This window comes from Epinephelus lanceolatus, chromosome 4 (genome assembly GCF_041903045.1).
Source record: "Epinephelus lanceolatus isolate andai-2023 chromosome 4, ASM4190304v1, whole genome shotgun sequence".
NCBI classification, from domain to species: domain Eukaryota; kingdom Metazoa; phylum Chordata; class Actinopteri; order Perciformes; family Serranidae; genus Epinephelus; species Epinephelus lanceolatus.
This window is the reverse complement of record NC_135737.1, coordinates 21,983,127-22,003,343: the sequence shown is the minus strand read 5'-3', so window position 1 is coordinate 22,003,343 and position 20,217 is coordinate 21,983,127. Positions and strand designations below refer to the sequence as shown.

Below are 20,217 nucleotides of genomic sequence, written 5' to 3'. Positions count from 1 at the left end.
TCTGAGTTAAAGATCTGTGTACCTCCTCCTCCACTGGGCACTGGCAGTGCAGTTAATGATCTGCAGACTTCCTCCACCACTGCAAACAGCCAATGTGTGACAGCTGCCAGAAGTCACTTGAATTTTATTACAATAATCTTGATAGCAACTGCTGTGGAAATGTGCAGGACGTATTTTTGATTGGAGCATTTATAGAGGAAGCGACATGATGGAGGGTGATTGGTCAGCATCGCTCCTCCTGTGTTCTGGAGAGTTCTGAGGCAGAATGTGGTGGAGAAGGCGCGGCCGCTCCCACACACACCGCCGGACTGCGGGGATCATCAGGGGACCCACCACACTGAGAGCCACTCAGGGTGAAGCCAGCCTGCAGTATTGAACCATCACCTTAACCATAAGCCTCACGACAGATACCTGAACATAACGGAGGTGAGTATTAGCTAGGTGAATAACTTATATCATACTAACTTTTACAAGTCAGAGGCGTAATGTTAGCTAACTTAATTAAAACGTAATTAACGGTTACTACCGTAACGTTACGTACGTCATCAGCGCTCGTGCATGTCCGTTAATAACGCAGCAGAATTTAAGCTAACCGTTAGCTAACAGTTTGGAGTCCATTTTATAACTCAAACACAGCTACACTTTGCACCAACTTCTCCCATGACTTGATGCTTCAAGCTAACTTTTTATTATGTCATTAGTTATATTAAGCAAACCTATTAAACATGAGTTACACAAAGTGGCTAACGACAGGTAAGTTACGAAGTAATGCTGCTAACCTTTGTAAAGTTGCTACAGTGCATTAATCATGCGCGTCATCTGCAGAGGCGGTTATGTAACGTCTTGTCAATTGTGTGCAAGTTATAACGAAGTCAAAGGAATAGTCCAGAAAGTTCCCAGCCTCATGAAATGTGAAAGGGACACGCCCTCATGTACTGTGGGTGCTGATAGCCAAGATAATGATGCAGCACAGTGCTCTGCACCTCACCCTGCCTCTGAGCCCTGCTCTGTGGCTGCCTGACTTTGTTTCATAACTCCTCTTTCCCCACAATCAAAGGATCTTTTAACCATTAAACTTTTAAACAACCTCAAACTACTGGGGGAAACTATAATACTGTAGCAACAACAGGAACTAAGTTATATTCACTATATCTAGAACATGAACTTGGATGTTTCTAAGTAGTTTCTGCACTGCAAATTAGAAATGCAATTTCAATTTTGCACAAAAGACACAAGGCTGTCTTGCAAAATTACTCAGACAATTTGACAGCAAGGTGAATGTCCTCATATACCTGATTTGACAGACATTTTGAAGCTATGAGCATCATCCATTTTTAACTTTTTCCCTGTTAAAAACAGTTTTCTCATAGTTCATACATTCAAATGTTGTGGTTTGTTCTTTAATTGTTGTTTTAGGAAGAAGAGGAAGTTACAAAGTGCTTTTACGTGGTTGAACCAGTATCGAAACATTTCAGGGCTGCAATGAGACAAATAAAATCACAGCTAAAATAACACAAAAATAAAATACCCAACAATAACACAGGGTAATAACTAAATAATAAAACAGATAAGACGTGGAAAAGCAAGGAATCCAAACAGTAAGAAGCTGGAAGCCAAAAGCTGTGTATCGTTTTGTTGACGAGTGATTGAAGCATCTAATTGCTTACGAAAATAGATGCAGATTAATTTTCTGATTGACTAAGCGATCATACGACAATGCATTGCATTTCTTACCCCTTCACATACACTCTCCTGCAATGGCCCTGTAGTATGCTGCACCAGAGGAGACCACCCCCACCCCCAGTATGATAAGTACTGCATATGTTTGAATGTAACAACCTCTCATGTGGCTCAACATTAGGCTAACATTACAGTATATTGATGAGCTTCTGCTGTAGCAACAGTAAAAATAGGGCCTGTTCCAAGAACTTAGAGCTCACTGACTCATCCTGTAACTTTGGTGCTGAGTGAAACAAGTCTTTTTTTTTTTTTACTTTGGATCATTTTCCAGATTTGATATGGTTTTACTCAGCTAATTATCCCTCAAGTTAAGTAGTAAACCCAGCTCTAGTTTAATTCAAACAGTATCTAATATGAATATTATATAGTAAAACTTACTGTTTTGTCTCAAACCCAAAGATAGTTAGTTTACCATCATATAAGACAAAGTACAGCCGGAACATACTGCAAAAGCTCAAATCAGACAAAGTTTGACATTTTCATGTTGAAAAATGACACAAACAATGATATGATAATCACAATAGTGGGTGATAATTTTCAGTTGATCAACCTAACAATTAACATTTCAGCTCTATGATAACATAATGAAATGGCAGTTCAGTGTGGTTATCAGGCCACAGTAAACCTGCGTCTTAGAAAAGGTCCTCCTCTCTTTGTTATCTGTAGTTGCCATAATAAAGGCAGCCGTTGCCAAGCTGTCAAATGTAGGAGGCTTAAAAACAGGTGCTGTGGACCTTCACTTCACTTCTGTTTGAGCTGCTCAGACTCTGATAATAGCCTCATTACACCCTACTACAAATGTGCATCACGGTAGCCACTCACAGATAGTCATCTGTCACAGACCCAGCTTTTCAGTGTAGTGCCAATATATGATTAACAGCTGATCATATTCATGTTCTCAGGAACCATGTCCAAGGGACCAGCAGTCGGCATTGACCTGGGCACTACCTACTCCTGTGTAGGAGTGTTCCAGCATGGCAAAGTGGAGATCATTGCCAATGACCAGGGAAACAGGACCACACCCAGTTATGTTGCTTTCACTGACACCGAGAGGCTGATTGGAGATGCAGCCAAGAATCAGGTGGCCCTGAACCCCAACAACACAGTATTCGGTATGAAAAGACATTACTAGAAAAGGAAAAGTATAGCTAGTTAATTTTGATGTTTCTGCTCATTTATTTCTTTTTTAATTGCCCTTCAGACGCCAAACGTCTCATTGGACGTCGGTTTGATGACGCCGTTGTCCAGTCAGACATGAAACACTGGCCATTTACAGTCATCAATGATTCCTCACGCCCAAAAGTAAAAGTGGAGTACAAGGGGGAGACCAAGACCTTTTACCCAGAGGAGATCTCTTCCATGGTGCTGATTAAAATGAAGGAGATCGCAGAGGCATACCTCGGAAAGGTACACCTGTGTTCCCTTTTTACAACATTAATCTGAGAAGCTTTTTGTTTGTTAATTAGAGAGGAGATTTGGATGAGAAGTCAAAACAAATGCACAAATTGTATCTTCTACTACAGTATTTTGGCTGCTATGTCACCTGCAAAACATTTTAAACTGAACTCTGCAGTATCTCTGTCTTGTTTACAAGTCACATTATTTAAAAAAAAATTAAGGATCTGGTGGCTCTGCTTTGATTAAAAAATACTTTTGATGTTGAGAATGTCAATTATGTCTCATTAACAGCAGTTTCCTGTAACATTTCTTCTTGCAGACTGTTACAAATGCAGTGGTGACTGTGCCTGCCTACTTCAATGACTCGCAGCGCCAGGCCACCAAAGATGCAGGGACCATTTCTGGACTTAATGTCCTTCGTATCATCAACGAGCCTACTGCTGCTGCTATTGCTTATGGCCTGGACAAAAAGGTAAAGCAATCTTTAGGCTACAGTTTTGTGTGAGTTTATAACAACACTTAAAACTGCTCTCTGTCCTGTCTAAAGTTTTTTGTTTTTGACAGTTTTATGTGTGCCTTTAGAGTCGACTTTGAATGTGAGGTTTTGAAAAAAAGCCCAAAGTGCTTGCTGAAAGTGGTTGTATCCAATACCCAAATCACAGTAAATTCATTTCAAACTTCAGGTTGGAGCCGAGAGAAACGTCCTCATCTTTGACCTGGGCGGTGGCACATTTGACGTCTCCATCCTGACCATTGAAGACGGCATCTTTGAGGTCAAGTCCACAGCAGGCGACACACACTTGGGCGGAGAAGACTTTGATAACCGCATGGTCAACCACTTCATCTCCGAGTTCAAGCGCAAGCACAAGAAAGACATCAGTGACAACAAGAGGGCGGTGCGTCGTCTGCGCACGGCGTGCGAGAGGGCCAAGCGCACATTGTCATCCAGCACACAGGCCAGCATCGAAATCGATTCTCTGTACGAGGGAATCGACTTCTACACCTCCATCACCAGAGCCCGGTTTGAGGAGCTGAACGCAGACCTGTTCCGAGGAACCCTGGAGCCCGTGGAGAAGTCTCTCCGTGACGCTAAGATGGACAAGGCTCAGATCCACGACATTGTCTTGGTGGGAGGTTCCACTCGCATTCCCAAGATCCAGAAGCTGCTGCAGGACTTCTTCAACGGGAAGGACCTCAACAAGAGCATTAACCCAGACGAAGCAGTGGCCTATGGTGCAGGTAAAACCCCTTTATGTCTATAAATATAACTCAAACTCATCCTGACAGTTTGATTTACAAATATGATGCAAATGTAAAACTCAAAATCCACCCACGTGCTCTGCAGCCGTGCAGGCAGCCATCCTGTCAGGCGACAAATCAGAGAACGTGCAGGACCTGCTGCTGCTGGATGTGACCCCCTTGTCTCTGGGCATCGAGACTGCTGGAGGAGTCATGACTGTTCTCATCAAGAGGAACACAACTATCCCCACGAAGCAGACCCAGACATTCACCACCTACTCAGACAACCAGCCTGGTGTGCTCATTCAGGTATGACCGCCATATTTAGCGTAAAAGAACGATTACATTTCAGTAAAATCTTTCTTGATGAGTTGAACTGGCGTTAAATCCGCAGGTGTTTGAGGGTGAAAGGGCCATGACCAAAGACAACAACCTTCTGGGGAAATTTGAGCTGACAGGAATCCCCCCTGCGCCCCGAGGAGTTCCTCAGATTGAGGTGACCTTTGACATCGACGCCAACGGCATCATGAATGTGTCTGCTGTCGACAAGAGCACCGGGAAGGAGAACAAGATCACAATCACCAATGACAAAGGTAATCAGAAGAAGAACTTTACCGTCATATCTTGATCGTGAAATTAGACACACAGTATTCAACCTTATGTTTATTTGAAATAAAAATCCATCAGGTCGCTTGAGTAAGGAGGACATCGAGCGTATGGTCCAGGAAGCAGAGAAATACAAGGCTGAGGATGATGTGCAGAGAGAGAAGGTGACTGCCAAGAACGGCCTGGAGTCTTACGCCTTCAATATGAAGTCCACCGTGGAGGATGAGAAGCTGAAGGACAAGATCAGCGAGGAGGACAAGAAGAAGATTGTGGACAAGTGCAACGAGGTCATCAGCTGGCTGGACAGAAACCAGGTATGATTAAGAATACGTTATATGTTTGTAAATTTAAAATAGTTACCAGCTGGCATTAGATTGATACTTAAATCCCCCTCCTCAGTCTGCAGAGAAAGATGAGTTTGAGCATCAGCAGAAGGAGCTGGAGAAGCTGTGTAACCCCATCATGACCAAGCTGTACCAGAGTGCAGGGGGGATGCCGGGGGGAATGCCAGGCGGCTTCACCGGAGGTGCCGATCCATCAGGCGGAGGAGCGTCCTCCGGCCCCACCATCGAGGAAGTCGACTAAAGGAGTTGTTTATCAAACTTGCATGAGCTTGTTCTCTTTCCTGCTTTGAGGTTGGTGTGAAGGGTGATCACATTATATTGCCGAGTTATCTACACTGTTAAGAACCATTAACCACGCCTCTTTTGGGATTGTTTTGATAATTTTTGTACGCCAGCCTTCAGCAACACTTCCTCTGTGGCTTTTCTGGTAGGCGGTCTTTTCAAGTGGCTGTGTTGCGTCCAGTTAAAACAGTTAATGTTTGTATTATCACATTTCTATTTCTTTCTCACTTAGTTATGTGTACTTTGCAAAATGAGACTAAATAAAAAACTTTTTTGGACTTTGACTCATCACTCATAATTTTCATCACTTTACAGTCACCATGACAGCTTATTCTAATGTTAATTTTAAGTGTTACATATATTACATGCAACATCTGCTCCACTACACACATGATCTGTTAAGAAATTATCCAAATATTTATGGTATATTTTGCAGGATTTTCCCAAAAAAAAAAACATGTATAGACACAAGTAATCCCTCTCAATCATCACTTTTTCATCATTTCAGACATGAAATTAAGATATATTTTAAAAGAAGATATCTCAGGAAATCCGATTAAAATACATTTCGCTTATTCTTATTAAGTTGAGCAGCACATCTCCACAGTTACTGTGCCTGTTGGTAACTTGGTAACTCAAAGTCAGCAGTCACAGGATTAAAAACATTAAATTATTAATATTGTTTTAATTTTATTTCAATATATTTATCATAAAACACTCAGGATCCAACCTGTATGCTCTTTTTTTCACCTAAAACTGAACCCGAAAAATTAAAAAATAATAATAAAGACAAAATGCCACTTGAAAATCAACTTTTTGCGTGTCAGCTGCCGGGTATTCGCAGGTACCCAACCTGATGCAGGACTCTGGTGTGTGATGTTGCATTTATCTGCATTTTTTCTTTTTCTTTTGCTGTTTTAGGGACATTCCTGGGTGGGGCAGCACACATCCAAGAGGAAACAGACAGTACTGGAAAAATAAACAAAAAATGCAAATATAGTGAGGCAGAACACCAAGTGCAGCCACACTGGGGTTGACTTTCACTTTCACAGGTGATACTCTTTACCAACAGTAACAGATTTTTTACCTTACAGTACTTTACTGTATGATGTTGAGTCTAGTAGTTTTTAAAGTGGTCATTTGTGCTGTTATCAGTAGTTGTACAGTACACCAACACTTTTTTTATTAATCTGTGCCTCAGATATGTTGATTTATAGCATTGTAATCATGCCATACCATTTCATTTGCTTATCCCTAGAACATCAAGCACCATTTCTGCTCTCATGCATAAGTGTGCAGCTCTACTGTACTGTATTTCATTTACTCCAATTAATGACAAACAACAAATGTGTTCTTTTTTTCTCATTTATTTTGCTTATTCATGAATATTCAGGAAGTAGTTGGAAAGTTGACAGGGTATTGGTTCCTCTTGGCCGTATATGATGGACCAGTACTGATGTATGTGTTGTCTTTGGCAGGTCAGCGTGAGTTAGAGTTTCTTGGGCATTCGTGCATCCGGTAGGCACACATGTAGAAGATACCTGGAAGAGAAGAATCAGATCATTAAGAAGAGAATATAAACACGAGAACGAGGCACACCTGTGTGTTTGCATTAGTTTGTGTGTTAGGATGCACACCTGAGAAGAATGTGAGCACCACTGCCACCCAGCCCATTATATAGGACCAGGAGAATCGCCAGCTGCCATAGCGTTTACCGTAGTAGTTCACTGTCACTCCTGTGTAGACAGCCATGGCCAGCAACACAAAGAAGGCTACAGAGGAGATACAATCATGAGGTTTAGCTGGTAAAAGGTGTTCACTACAGTGGAGAGGCTTGCAATGTAGCTATGGCGGAGGAGCTCACAGGAGATGAAGAAGAGAATGCCGGCTGCAAATGTCTTGTCAAACCCGTCAAAGGAAGAGTAGTGGATGAAGGCCATGACGCCGATCACAATGCCGATGAAACAAGCCAGCAGGGAGAGAATCATGAAGGCTCTGGTGGCATCCCAGTACGCTGTGGGTAAAAGGACATGAGGTCTGAGACTTGAGAGATCAGATTCAAATGTGGAATTAAGAATCTTTTAAGTCTTTTTCATTGTGTTGATATATTTCATTTTCACAGTTATTCATGATTTTCTTCAGCTCTAGCTTGCCTTCTAGTGTTTGGGAATGGACTTGCACCTGATTTGATGAATTAACTTTTGACAGATGACTGAAAATAACCTGAAAACTTCATGTAGCAATCAATTAATACAGCGCCTTTACAAAATGAAACCAGTGGGTTTTTACAAAAAAGATTTCTTGATAACATTCACATCCCAACAAAGCCCCAAAGGGAAGTAACCCTGGTGTTGAGCAGGGTTAGTGTGGAGTTCACAGACTGACTGTCAGCAAACTAATAAATATAAATGAGGATGTGCCTGTGCACACGCAGTGGAAGACACCCAGAGAGTCTTACCGATGCTGTCTGTGTGTGTCATGCATTTCCCGGGCACACAGTACCGCCACAGGCCCTGGTGCATGTAATTGCTGGAGTGACGGTACTGCATCCAGTAGTCAGTTGCCGTGGAGACAATGAGGAGTATGTTCCCGACTCCGGCGCAGAACAACCCACCTCCCATGAAGCTGTACATCCTGCTAAAAAAACACTGACTGACATACAGAAAACAGAGCAGGTCAGAGCCTCGCAAACATCTGGGCCCCCACTCTACCAATTAAAGTAGGCGCTTCCTGTTGCAGAGCGCGGGGCTCCACTCAATATGAATAAAACAATATCTAAAAACATTCAGCAGGATGCCACAAATGCTGCGCTGGAGCTTGACACATCTGACTATAGAAACAGTACTCATTAGGCAATGACACTGAGAGGAAATTTACATGGTGGATGAGCAGCCAGCTCAAGCTGACAAGTCATCAAGCTCTAACAATGGCAGAGTGAGAGGTGGGTCCATCTTTACAAAGCTTTCTCAAACCCACAGAAATGTATTTTAAATTTTGATTAAGAACACCACATTTCCAAAGATACAATGCATGTCATGCTTAAGTATGGGTAGACAACTGTGCAAAAGAAATTTAGTTTTAAAGATTTGATTCAATTCTGCATCCATGATCAAAGGCTTCTTGGTTTCCGTAGTTCATAAAGTTAGTTTTTTCCACAAATTTTAAAGCTATTTAAAGGGAAATTTATGCAGAGATTAACTACCAAGATCAAATATCACTTTTTAAAATTTCTTTCAATTATACTAAATTACAGTCTCACACATGATGTTTTAATATTAACGACCTACCTTTATTTTTTTTCCCTCAGAAAAAGTCAGAGATTCCAATATTTCGGGTTGTCAAAGCACAGAGGAGCCCAATATTGTGCGGGGCAGGCAGGAAAGTTTTGTTTGTGCATAGGAAACCAAGCGAACAAACGGGCTGAGGGAACAATGGAGCATGCTGAGCCACGACCAATCACAGAGGATGAGTTTTGTGTTTTAGGGAATCTGCTGAAAATACAAAACTGTTAAAGCGCTGTGCAGTAATACTGATGACACAGGGCTTTTAATTCAAAATGCTGCACAACCCCACACAGTAAACTCACGGCCTGCAACGGGCTTACCCGCTGCCGTTGCTGGAAAGGTTCATTTGACAGAGATTATTTTAAGTGGTAGAAACGTCATTTTGAATTGAGTCTCAGCTGATGCGTTTTGGGTAAATCCTTCTTCCTATTACGCTGATGGGAAAGCAACATTATTGTCAGTAAATATCTGGTCATTTCTGCCTCTAAATACAATTGTCTGCAGCAACTTGTGTACAAATTACTACAATTCAAGTTGTGTGCTGTGCTCATTTACATAAAATCAATCATCTTCTCAGGCGTGCAGTATAAATGATGACGATACTCCAGCAGCTGCACTCACTACACTGTGCTTTTAAAGCCTTTGCATCCCTCATAACAACAGTGGGAAGACTAATTGCAGGTTAATTCATTGACGTCTCATATTTTCATGCTCCTGTCACTTAGTTGGCACACAGCGAGCACAAGGGAATTTATTCAATTACACATGAAGAACTGCTCAGACATTTGTTAAATAAAAACACATGTAATAGTGAACTTGAACACAGCCAGCAGCATAAAGTCACAGTCCAAGATGTGTATGGATAACTTGGCAGAACAGCGTATGATGAGCTGGTTAGTGGGCGGCTAATAGAGTTGTGGGTTTGTACAATCTGGGTGAAGAAGCTGCAATAAAAGTGATTTGTCTTTGTTAGCAGCGTGCTGTAGAAAGAGCTGGGGTTTAAAAAGAGAGTTATGAGTGAGAAATTAGTATTTCAGTCACTCTCTTGATGGTGTAGCTGGTGTAGCATACTAAGTGGTGTTTTAGGGGGAAACAATGGCGGTGTAACAACTACGCACAGGTGCAAAAGCAGGAATCATAGAAGTAACAAGGAACCCTCCACCATTCCCCTGAATTCCTTAAATATTTGCACCATATTTAATGTTTGCATATCTCTTTTGTTATGCCAAATACCATACTGGAGCGGGAAACAAAACATATCTCTGCACATTGTAGAGATATGTTGCGTATATAGGCATAGATATTGGGCTTGCAGGGGGCTCATCCTCCTCAGTATGTATTTGTCCCTGCCAATAAAAATATGAAAGCAGAGGGCTTTTATTTTGACGCACTACTAGATGGTGTGATGGAAATTTTATCTGATTACATGTATAGTCACGTAGCATAAAGACAAGGTGCCATGTGCAAGGTCAGATCACAGGACGTGACTTACGACCAGAACAGGCCGTGACTTTTAGGAAGAAGTCGTCTCTCCCTTCGCGTCATCTGCTAAACATAATTTAAGTGCTTACATAGAGATAAGGTGGGAGAGCCTCTTAGGATGGTATGTTTTTAATTGTTATCCTAAACAGACACTTGACCTGTACTTCTCACCCCAGTTACATAACATGCTGTTGAAATATGATGCTCTGGGCTCACTCTCTCTGAACTTTTTCACCTGGTTGCAACTGTTGCTGGATTAAACTTTACAGAAAGACAACATTTGACTCTGAGTGTTATCTGAGTATTCTTTATTCAGAAAAGTAATTTCCCATTACAATGGCAACTCAGACACACCAGTGAGTCCAGTAAAGCACAGCCCCAAAAGCAATGATTGCAATCTGCCATAAAACACAAAGAAGAAGAAGCAGCTATGCAAAATTGGACCAGGAAGTAACATGACATTTACACCATAAGCTGATGCAGAAGAGACACAAATGAATGCATACAGTTTCACCAGTGAGCAGGAAATGAAGTGTTAGACAATCAGAATTTCTTGGAGGAGGACCGCTACACCTCTGCTTTATACATGTCCCACCCAAATATTGAAACAAAACCTACACCCTTGGTTGAGTATGAGAAAAAATATATATCACAACACAGGTGACTGGGCGTGTAACTGTTCCCCTCCACTTGCTTTATGGTAGCTTAGCAAGCCCAGTTTTACCACTGTCCTGCTGCTTCCATGTTTGGCAATCCTCTCTGAGAGATGCTTTTGACTGGGTGTCATCACCTCTAACAGGGGAAGCAAAACATTAGTGTCTTCTCTGAAAAGCTAGCAGTTCACCATTTGTACCTAGACAACAACTCCATGTTTCTTCCAGGAGTTTGGTTTATCATAAGATCCATGCAGCTGGTGGGCTCTGAGATGTTTAATGTCAAGTTTTTGGAAGGCAGACTTTCTAATGCACGGCATTTCACATTGCACATTTCGTGGAGACCACAGTTACTATCTTCTTTAAAAGAATTTCTGACAACTACAAGCACAACGTTAATACTATTTGGTGAATACCCATCAGAATGCAGTGAGGCAAGGACAGGTAATCAGCCATAGGTAGCATTGAATTTATACTCACTTTCATCGCTGAAAGCTTTGGAAACATTGCTGTTTTCCTCACACTCAGGGCACTTGACATTGCAAGTGTGGGCCTGCCTTTGGAGCTAAGCACATTGAAAACACCATTTGAAATCTGTCATATCCAGACACTGATCTTAAATTGTAGAATAATGCAGCTAAGGATTTTTATGGCAGGCATTTATCCAGAATAAGCCTACGTCAATATTTAAGTTACTCAGTAGATTTAAAACTACTCTTTTTTTCAACCACCAACAGGTAGTGCTTTGCCCCAGATGACCCTGATGCCCCGTGGCCTCTAACCATACTGCATGTCTGAAGAAGTGTTGCTCTTGTAAGGGTCTGAGAGTGGTGGAGAGATTTTTAATCAGGTAGCTGCGTGAGAGTCACCAAAGAGTCTCATTTCAAGGAGTTTAGAACAAATCAGGCAAAAGCACTTAACCTGATTTACATTTACATAAATACAGAGTACCCCTAATGTGTTTGCTGGAAGCGTTTGACCCCAGTTCTCACTCAGTACACTCAATATACCTAAAACATGCAGGACAATGCAGATACAGACATACAGCTAAGCAAAGATATGAGGCAAATATAAACCACAGCTGTTATGTACAGATAAGCCTACAGGCTGGAAGACAACCTGTCTGCAGTATATTCAAGTCAGATTGTTATCCGTATGTACACAGCGTACTGTTTGTATAGCCCATACTGAAGTGTAAGTTTGTTTCCAAGTGAAGTGTGTATGGCTGCAGTCCAGGTCAGTTCAGTTCAGTGTGTGTGAGGGGATTTTGACTGTCAAGGGGTAATGTGACTGAGGGGTTAAGGATAATATAAATGACTTCGGAGAGAAGCCTGGAGAGGGCAGTAATAGGAGACTTATCTTGATGGCCACAGCGAGGAAGTTCACCGGTGCATCCAAACAGGTTTAAGAAGGAGATGAACAACCTTCATCCCACCTGCTCCAGGGATCAGCACACCTTCAATAGCCTTGGTGTCTAGAAAACTCTACACAAGTCAGCCGGTCTTTGTCTCAACTGCTGCTTGCTTTACTTTTGGCTCTACTTTTTCCCCATATGGATTTAGAGCAAAGATGTGCACAAACTGAAGTAAACCTTGCTCCCCACCTTCCTTTCCTGTCACAGTGTTAAAGGGCCGTTCTGCCCTTTTCCTTTCCTTTTCCCCTTTCTGCTACAATACAGTCTGCTACGACTTACAGGGAGAAGGTTAAAGGGTATTATGCACATGTCACAGGGCTAAACAGTAAGCTAGACCTTCATCATAATGCTCACAACATCACGTAAACAACTTCAGTTCAGCTTTAGTTCACTGTTTAAAAAATGTTTATATCTGCTGATGGAAAATTTAGCAGGATATTTACTTTAATTGCGGGAGATTATTTGTTGTTTTAATTGAGAACACTGGGTGTTAAAGATAGGATATGGAGGATTTTCAAACAAAACAAAATATAGACATATACAAATGAAATCCTGCTTAATCATCACCTATGGGCTTCTACTCATGTGTGGTGGTGACTCTGTTTGCAGAGCTCCTACCCTTTAACTGTATTTTGATGTTTTTGTGAGCTCAGACCGCTTCTGGGCTGAGATTCCCCCAGCCAATGAGAGAGCGCAGGTGCCGTGCCCGAGCGTGTCCGAGCGTGCACCAGCGCAAGCCTTGCCTGAACCTCTTCTGTGAAGCCTTCTTCCGTACCTCCGGGCTCCGTACACCCGGGAGAGTTGAGCCTGATAGGAGGGGCCGAATTTGAATGTGTGTTTACAAACAGCAACTGGAAAATCCTCCAGACCCTACCTTTAAAATGTTTCCATGTTTAATGAGCCTTTTCACGAAGGATGTTTTGACATGAAGAAAAGGTGTAAATACACTCGACAAAAACATAAAAGCAACACTTTTTTTGCTCACGTGTTAATATGTTGAAATCAAAGATCTAATATTTTTGTCTCTGCACACAAAAAGGCTCAGTTCTCTTACAAATTCGTTTAAATCTGTGTCCGTGAGCACTAACATAATGCATAATCCATCCACCTGACGGTCATAGTGTATGGCTGATTAAACAACATGATTATAACTAGGAGTGTGCTGGGCTGGTCATAAAAGAACACTCTGAAACGTGCAGTTTTATCACACAACACATGCCACAGATGCTGCAAGTTTGAGGGAGCATACCATCAACATGCTGACCAGAGCTGTTGCCTGTGCACTGAATGTTCATTTCACTACCATTAGCTGTCTCCAGTCTTATTTCGGAGAATTTGGCAGTACATCCAGCCAGCAAACAACCGCAGACCACCACATGTAACCACATGTTTGCACAACTGTAGAATTTATGTCAGAAACCATCTCAGGGAAGTTCATTCTCAGTGGCTGGTTTCAGACGATCTTGCAGATGAAGAAGCCGGTTTCAACAGTCCTTGGATGGCTCACCAGACTGGTTGGATGTACTGCCAAATTTTCGGAGATGACATTGGAGACAGCTTATGGTGGCAAAAAGAAAGTTCAATCACAGGCAAAAGCTCTGTTAGTTTTAGAGTAAAACTAAAAGTTTGACATATTGAATATCAGTAGATGTCCCGGGCAGTTACATTAAATTCCACACACAGTTCCTTTCTATCTATAGCATTCACTGATGACCATCAACATACAGCACATGGGCACCACAGTCACCCTGCAAGTCTCAGTAATGACCACTAGATGGGGCCTTTTATTTAGTCCTGCACCAAAGACTGAGTCATTAGTTGGATTCTCTCTCATACGAATAGGTTTGTTGCCACTATGCCACGATGGGATAGAAAAATTACTATCTTAATTCACTGTGAGATTTTCACCTGAATGATGATTACTTTTTTTTTTTTTTTCACCTGCTGAGCCAGAAAATCTTTTTATCTCACCCCAAACCCATTTTCTGCTATCAGTCATCCCTGATGCAGAATGCTTTACTTAATTATCTGTCCTTTAAATTGAGGCTTAAAACATTTCTATTTGTCACTGCATTTTATTAAGTTATATTTGGGACAACTTTCAGCTTATTACTTACTTACTTACTTTCAGCCTTGTATGTTGGATGCATTTCTATGTCTTATGTAAAGCACTTTGTGTTGGTGTCAAAGGGGATTTACAAATAATTTCCCTCTCCACAATGACAGTGACACCGGCAGCTCCTGATGAGTTTACTGGACCCACACGCAGGGTCAGAGACAGATGAACACCTGTAGAGCCTGTAGGGATACGACATCTTGTTTAGGGACACTTTAGCAGGATAATCCTCCGCTGGCACAGGGGCTTCAGCTAATAATTTCTTGTAATCCTGGAATTGTGGCTGTTTAGGCTCGGTTTCTTTAACTCAATGTTGGAAAGATTTGTATTAATACTACTACTGTTTTGTCCAGTAGTTTTACTTTTTTATTTAGATGCCTTTGCTTATTTTCTCACTAGGTTTTATGATCTTATCGCAGCACATTTTGATTAGGTGTTAGAACTCATACTGAATGATGTATTGTATTGTTTATGTTCCTCCTAAACACTGCAGCATATCATTCGCTCCACTGAGAAGGTTATTAGCTGCAGTCTTCTGTTCCTCTAAGACCTGCACTCACCCAGGACCCTGAGGCAAGAGAGATTGTGGCCGACCCCTCTCACCATGAACACAAACTCTTCGTAATACTCCCCACTGGCAGGAGGCTGGGATCCATCAGGACCAAAGCCTCACGCCATAAGAACAGTTTCTCCCTGACTGTTGCTGGCCTCATCAATAAGGCCCTGGACCCCCACTGAAACTAACATCTGTCCCCCACCATGGACACCAATGTCTTCACATCCATCTTTATGCATTGCATGACGCACATCTTCAGGACCACTCTGCATATAGCTTTTTTTATACGTCCTACCATGAACATCTGAGCATTCTTTTGACAGTTTTGCACTTTTATGCACAAACTACCAGCTCTGATAAGATAAGATGAGATGAGATAAGATTAAGAATTAAACAATTAAAAACAATGTAAGGACAATTTAAACAGTGTTGCCTTGCAAAGGCAGATACCATAATAAATAAATATTGAGTAAATGTTACACAGAATTCACAGTGTAAATATACTGTGTTGCACAAAGTAAGGGGAGTTATGCTCTTTGATTTTTTGCAAAGCTTTTTTGAATTTACTGTCACTGTGTTGTGCTCCAATACACCAAAGCAAATTTATTGTATGTAAACACCTACATAGCAATACACTTGATTCTGACAATTACAACTTTTTTTAAAATTAGTTGAGTTACTTATTACTTTTCCAAGTGCCCCCCTGTAACTGTAAAGGTGCCCCCTAGTGCAGTGGTTCCCAACTGATCCAGCCATGGGGCCCAGATTTCTTCTTAATCATTAGTTCAAGGTCCACACAGTTTAATATATTCAGTGTCATGCTTGCATTTGGCCATGTCATCGAGTTAGTTTGCTGTCTCTGTCAAGTGGCTGTCTGTTGTGAGGGTCTGTCACTCACTCTACAGCAGGGAAACAGCACTGTGAAATAAAAGCTCTGTGCCGAAATTCACTGCACTTCAAAATGAAGTGTTATTTATAAACTTGTTGTGTTTCTGAGTCACTTGCGGTCCATTCAGGATGGACCTACAGCCCACTGCTGGGCCGCGATCCACCAGTTGGAAACCACTGCTCTTGGGTATATGTACTGAACTTTCTGCCATGTTGACCATAATTTAATGTGGATTTTAGGTCCCCCTCCACTCAAAAATGTGTTTTATTAATTGTTACTTTGTTGGATGTTTGGTCGTCACTGTGCAGAATAGTTGTATGGAGTTTGACACTCGAAGGCGAATGAAGTCTTTACATTCAGCTGCCAAAAATCTTAGTTAAAAACATATAGGCTACATGTGGCCTGATTTTCCTTGTATTTCACATCCTGTTTGGAGGCCAGCTGTGGTCTCTACGCAACTTACAGTCTGATGTGGTAAATTGAAATTTTATTATTCGAAGCAGGTATTTCTATGTCTTTAAAACGTGTGTGGGTGGGATCTATGAAGTGAAATAAATGACATGTATTAAAGAAAATAAGATTCTATGAGGAAAAAAATCTTCCTGTTGTTCCAGTTGATTTGTGAATCCATGTGAAGTGGCCTCAGTAACACACTGTGGCTGTCTGTGTGTGTGTGTGTGTCTGTGTGTGCGGTGGGTGTAAACCGCAGAGACCCTAATCCTTGCTACAGGCCTAAAAGCATAAAATTGTAGAACCCTTCTAAATTGCATCGGATTACCATTATCCTCCTAGCCTGGTGGGACCCAGTGGGTATTTGCCAGAGGCAGTGGTTTCCAACTCACTTTCCGCACCATCCGACTGCCTCCCTGCCAAAATACTGTCATACTTACACCAGTGAGATCTGCGCACAAGAGGCACATGCAGCAGATGAAGGTGCAGACATGAAGAAAGCCTTTTTATATCCCATCGCTGTCGCATCTCAGGAGCAGCACATAGGGATGAAGGTTACCTCCTTTCATTAAGCCACAATTCACAAACATGCTTTCTCACAATACCACAATCTCAAGAAGGCATCAAATCATCCACAGTATCTGGTATCAGAAGGGCCATTTTTCTGGGAACGCGAGATAACAAACTCCTCAGAGACATTTGGCTCTGATGGAAAAATTTGAGCTCAGTCGTCTGTTTTTTCCTCTCTTTCACTTCATACTCCTGTAAATCATCTGAATTACCCAGCACACACACACACACACACACCCATCCACACCCACACACACACACACACACACATCGCATTTCATGTCATAGAGATGGATCTTTTGTTCACTTTGCTCAAAAGGTTTGTACTGAAGTTATTACAGGCCAAATTAAAGTATGTGTCAGTATTTTCCAGTACAAACGTTATTTCTATTAACTACTCTACATGTCAGCAGCACCAAGAGTCATGCTAACGTGAAAATTTGCTATACAACTAAAACTGCTTTGCTTGTCTATAATAATATGATCATCAATCAACACATAATTACAATTTGCGCCCTCCATTTAGCATAACCGATCACTTTCATGATAGTCATGTCGTTTGTATGCCCCTCACACAGTTTTAATTTTGATCTTGGACTGAGATAAGTGTGTGTTTAATGTCAATGTGTTTATCTTTGATATCCCTTTAACATATTTTACAGGTTGACAGCCCATTTTGTTGTAAAAAATTTGATGAAACTGCACCAACTTCATAAAAAAATCACCCTCTGGGTTCTGGAGCACTTTATAAATGTCTTCATCCTCTTCTTTAATAAGCCGCAGCTTATTCTATAAGATGGGAGGGAGCAAAATATATAATGTGACATTAAATCGACAGCACTTAATTTGTGCACACAAATTATTAATTAGGGAGCCTAAATTATTAAATTGTGCGCATGTACAGGGCTCATAAAGCAATTGGGCAATTATGTTTTTGACCTGATGAAGGCACAAGATGAAGTCAGAAAGTCACCAAAGTTTCAACAGTTCAAGGCCATGGATGAAGTGCTGAATGGGTCCAACGGGCACAGGCACTCCTGGCTCTTAGCAACAAAATTTTACTCAAATAAACATGAACCAAAGAGACCACAAAGGGATGCAAAACAGCTGAAAAGGGACACAAAATGACCACAAACAGATTCAAAATGACCACAAAGAGACAAATAAATGACGCAAAATAGCTGGAGGAACACCAAATGACCACAGAAAGACAAATAAATGACACAAAATAGCTGACGAGGGACACAAAATGACCACAGAGACAAAAAAATGATGCAAAATAGCTGGAGGGACACAAAATGACCACAAAGAGACAAATAAATGACACAAAATAGCTGGAGGGACACAAAATAGCTGGAGGGACACAAATGACCACAAAGAGACACAAAATGACCACATAGAGATTCAAAATAGCTGAGGAGGGACACAAAATGACTACAGAGAGACAAAAAAATGACCATCAACAGTTAGAAAACAACAACAAACACACTCAAAATGATAACTTGAAGATGCAAAATGACCACAGAGACACAAAATGACCACAAACAGATGCAAAATAGCTGAAAAGGGACACAAAATGACCACAAAGATGAAAAAAAACCACAAAGAGACAAATAAAAGATGGAAGGCAACTACAAAATGATGCAAAACAACAGAAAGTGGCTAAAAAATTGTAAAATCTGTGTGCCCTGCTCCAATGAAAGAGAGGTGGTGGGACCTTCTGCATGTCTGTAACAAGTGGCCCATCGTCTCAGGGCAACCTAGTGTCTCTACCAAATTTCTTCTTTATAGTGTTTAGGATATTTCAGTCTGACCAAAGTGCTGGACCAACGAGTGCAGGACAGCCTACAGCCATGCCCCTAGCATGGCTTGAATGCTTCTGCAGTCCTTCCCTGATATTCAGTAACAGTAACACACACACGCTTTTTTTTGTAATAAATGTTTTATTGGTCAGTTTAAAAATCTTGACAGAGCTAACACACTGGTGATCTACAGGGATACCACAGTACACAGTCACACAGAGATGAGAGATAAAAACAATTACACACACAAACACTACAACATGCACTGACACACACACCCACACTCACACACCCACATGATGATTTATTAACACATTTTCTGCCTCATGTCTTCTCCAGTCTTTTGTCAAACTCACACATTATCATGGTTTCATGGTCAGGAGTAAACAGAAGATACATTCATTTATCTGCTGTACAATAATGTCATAGTTAACTTTCCATTGCCTAAAAATACTGTTTTGTTTTTTTTTAAAGATCCATTTTTAGTATTACATCTGGTCACATCTTTAAAAAATTGCAAAGATGTCTATTTACACGGGATAAAGGTGAGGGAGATCACAAAAAAATAAATATGAAATCATTAAGATAAAACAAAAATGAAAAGGCAGATGGCAAACCTTGATGCTTTCCCTTTAGTCTTCAGTTTTTTCATGATACCATGGCAACAGATTAATGGTTTGCAAAGACAGGAGATCAGGGAGGAAAAAGGAGGAGGTCATGTCATGTAATCGGCGTCTGTCTACATGAGGTTCTGAAAACAAACACAACACAGAGAGCAATGAGACGGTGCAGAAGTCTGAGAGTAACATTTAAATACACGTTACCAGACACATGGAGGTTACTGAACAACATGGTAGATACTGAATGTCATATTTAAGAGGTTTTTTTTCTGTTTCATTTCTATAAATTCATAAACACATAACATGATCAAACACTTTTGATTAAGAGTCCCTTAATCTGATTTTTTGTTCTTAAATTGTGAGTAAGAGGGACATTTCATTCATTGAAATACAAATAATCATAAGTTTCGATGTAAATGTTCAAAATAAAACTGCTGAAAATACAAAAAGGCAAAATATCACGAAAAAAGTTTTTGGCTGAGGTGGAAAAGTAAGTTAATGAAGCGTTTGACTTAAAATACAAAAGCCAGATGTTAGTGTTTTTTTTGTGCAGTGGGAAAGGAGCTTCATTCATATGTACATGCAAGGAAACATGTGGGGAGTTTTTAACAGCACTCCAAATGATATTGCAGATCCCCATTTTGTATCAGTAGATTGTTGGAGAGTTTTTCGAGTCATTATGTTAGAGAACTTCTTTCGGCCCTTGCCCAACACCCACGGGAAACTTCTACAACTCACTGTCTCAAGGAATCTGACAAGCCCTCAGTTTACT

At 41.1% G+C, this 20,217-nt stretch overlaps 3 protein-coding genes across 5 annotated transcripts in view; 1 reads left to right on the top strand and 2 right to left on the bottom strand.

Moving 5' to 3' along the window:
• Nucleotides 1-251: 251 nt before the first annotated feature.
• hspa8b (heat shock protein family A (Hsp70) member 8b) lies at nt 252-5,887 on the top strand. Its single transcript, XM_033631306.2, has 9 exons — nt 252-426; nt 2,643-2,852; nt 2,942-3,147; nt 3,458-3,610; nt 3,822-4,377; nt 4,484-4,686; nt 4,772-4,970; nt 5,065-5,297; nt 5,383-5,887. Exons 2-9 carry the CDS (start codon nt 2,648-2,650, stop codon nt 5,566-5,568), a joined length of 1,941 nt encoding a protein of 646 aa, XP_033487197.1. The 5' UTR covers nt 252-426; nt 2,643-2,647; the 3' UTR covers nt 5,569-5,887.
• A 1,071-nt stretch (nt 5,888-6,958) lies between these two features.
• On the bottom strand, nt 6,959-9,032 carry lim2.3 (lens intrinsic membrane protein 2.3). Its single transcript, XM_033630900.2, has 5 exons — nt 8,897-9,032; nt 8,068-8,261; nt 7,474-7,623; nt 7,247-7,381; nt 6,959-7,150 (listed from the first exon to the last, which is right to left on the bottom strand). The coding sequence occupies exons 2-5, from the start codon at nt 8,240-8,242 to the stop codon at nt 7,089-7,091; spliced, it is 522 nt and encodes a 173-aa protein (XP_033486791.2). The 5' UTR covers nt 8,243-8,261; nt 8,897-9,032; the 3' UTR covers nt 6,959-7,088.
• A 9,914-nt stretch (nt 9,033-18,946) lies between these two features.
• LOC117259187 (roundabout homolog 2) overlaps nt 18,947-20,217 on the bottom strand; it is a 74,916-nt gene continuing 73,645 nt past the window's right edge. For all 3 annotated transcript variants that reach the window (XM_078167026.1, XM_078167025.1, XM_078167027.1), the window contains exon 26: nt 18,947-19,576. In XM_078167026.1, the coding sequence (XP_078023152.1) occupies nt 19,565-19,576 (12 nt within the window). In that variant the 3' untranslated portion in view covers nt 18,947-19,564. The remainder of the gene's footprint in view (nt 19,577-20,217) is intronic.

What these genes read in the sequence shown, in the direction of transcription:
- hspa8b (XM_033631306.2), top strand. Translation starts at nt 2,648, where the DNA reads ATGTCCAAGGGACCAGCAGTCGGCATTGACCTGGGCACTACCTACTCC. An exon ending in CAGAGGCATACCTCGGAAAG is followed by an intron (nt 3,148 to 3,457) that starts GTACACCTGTGT and finishes TTCTTCTTGCAG; the next exon opens with ACTGTTACAAATGCAGTGGT. An exon ending in AGCAGTGGCCTATGGTGCAG is followed by an intron (nt 4,378 to 4,483) that starts GTAAAACCCCTT and finishes CGTGCTCTGCAG; the next exon opens with CCGTGCAGGCAGCCATCCTG.
- lim2.3 (XM_033630900.2), bottom strand. Translation starts at nt 8,242, where the DNA reads ATGTACAGCTTCATGGGAGGTGGGTTGTTCTGCGCCGGAGTCGGGAAC. An exon ending in GACACACACAGACAGCATCG is followed by an intron (nt 7,624 to 8,067) that starts GTAAGACTCTCT and finishes TTTTACCCACAG; the next exon opens with CGTACTGGGATGCCACCAGA. An exon ending in GGTGCTCACATTCTTCTCAG is followed by an intron (nt 7,151 to 7,246) that starts GTGTGCATCCTA and finishes CTTCTCTTCCAG; the next exon opens with GTATCTTCTACATGTGTGCC.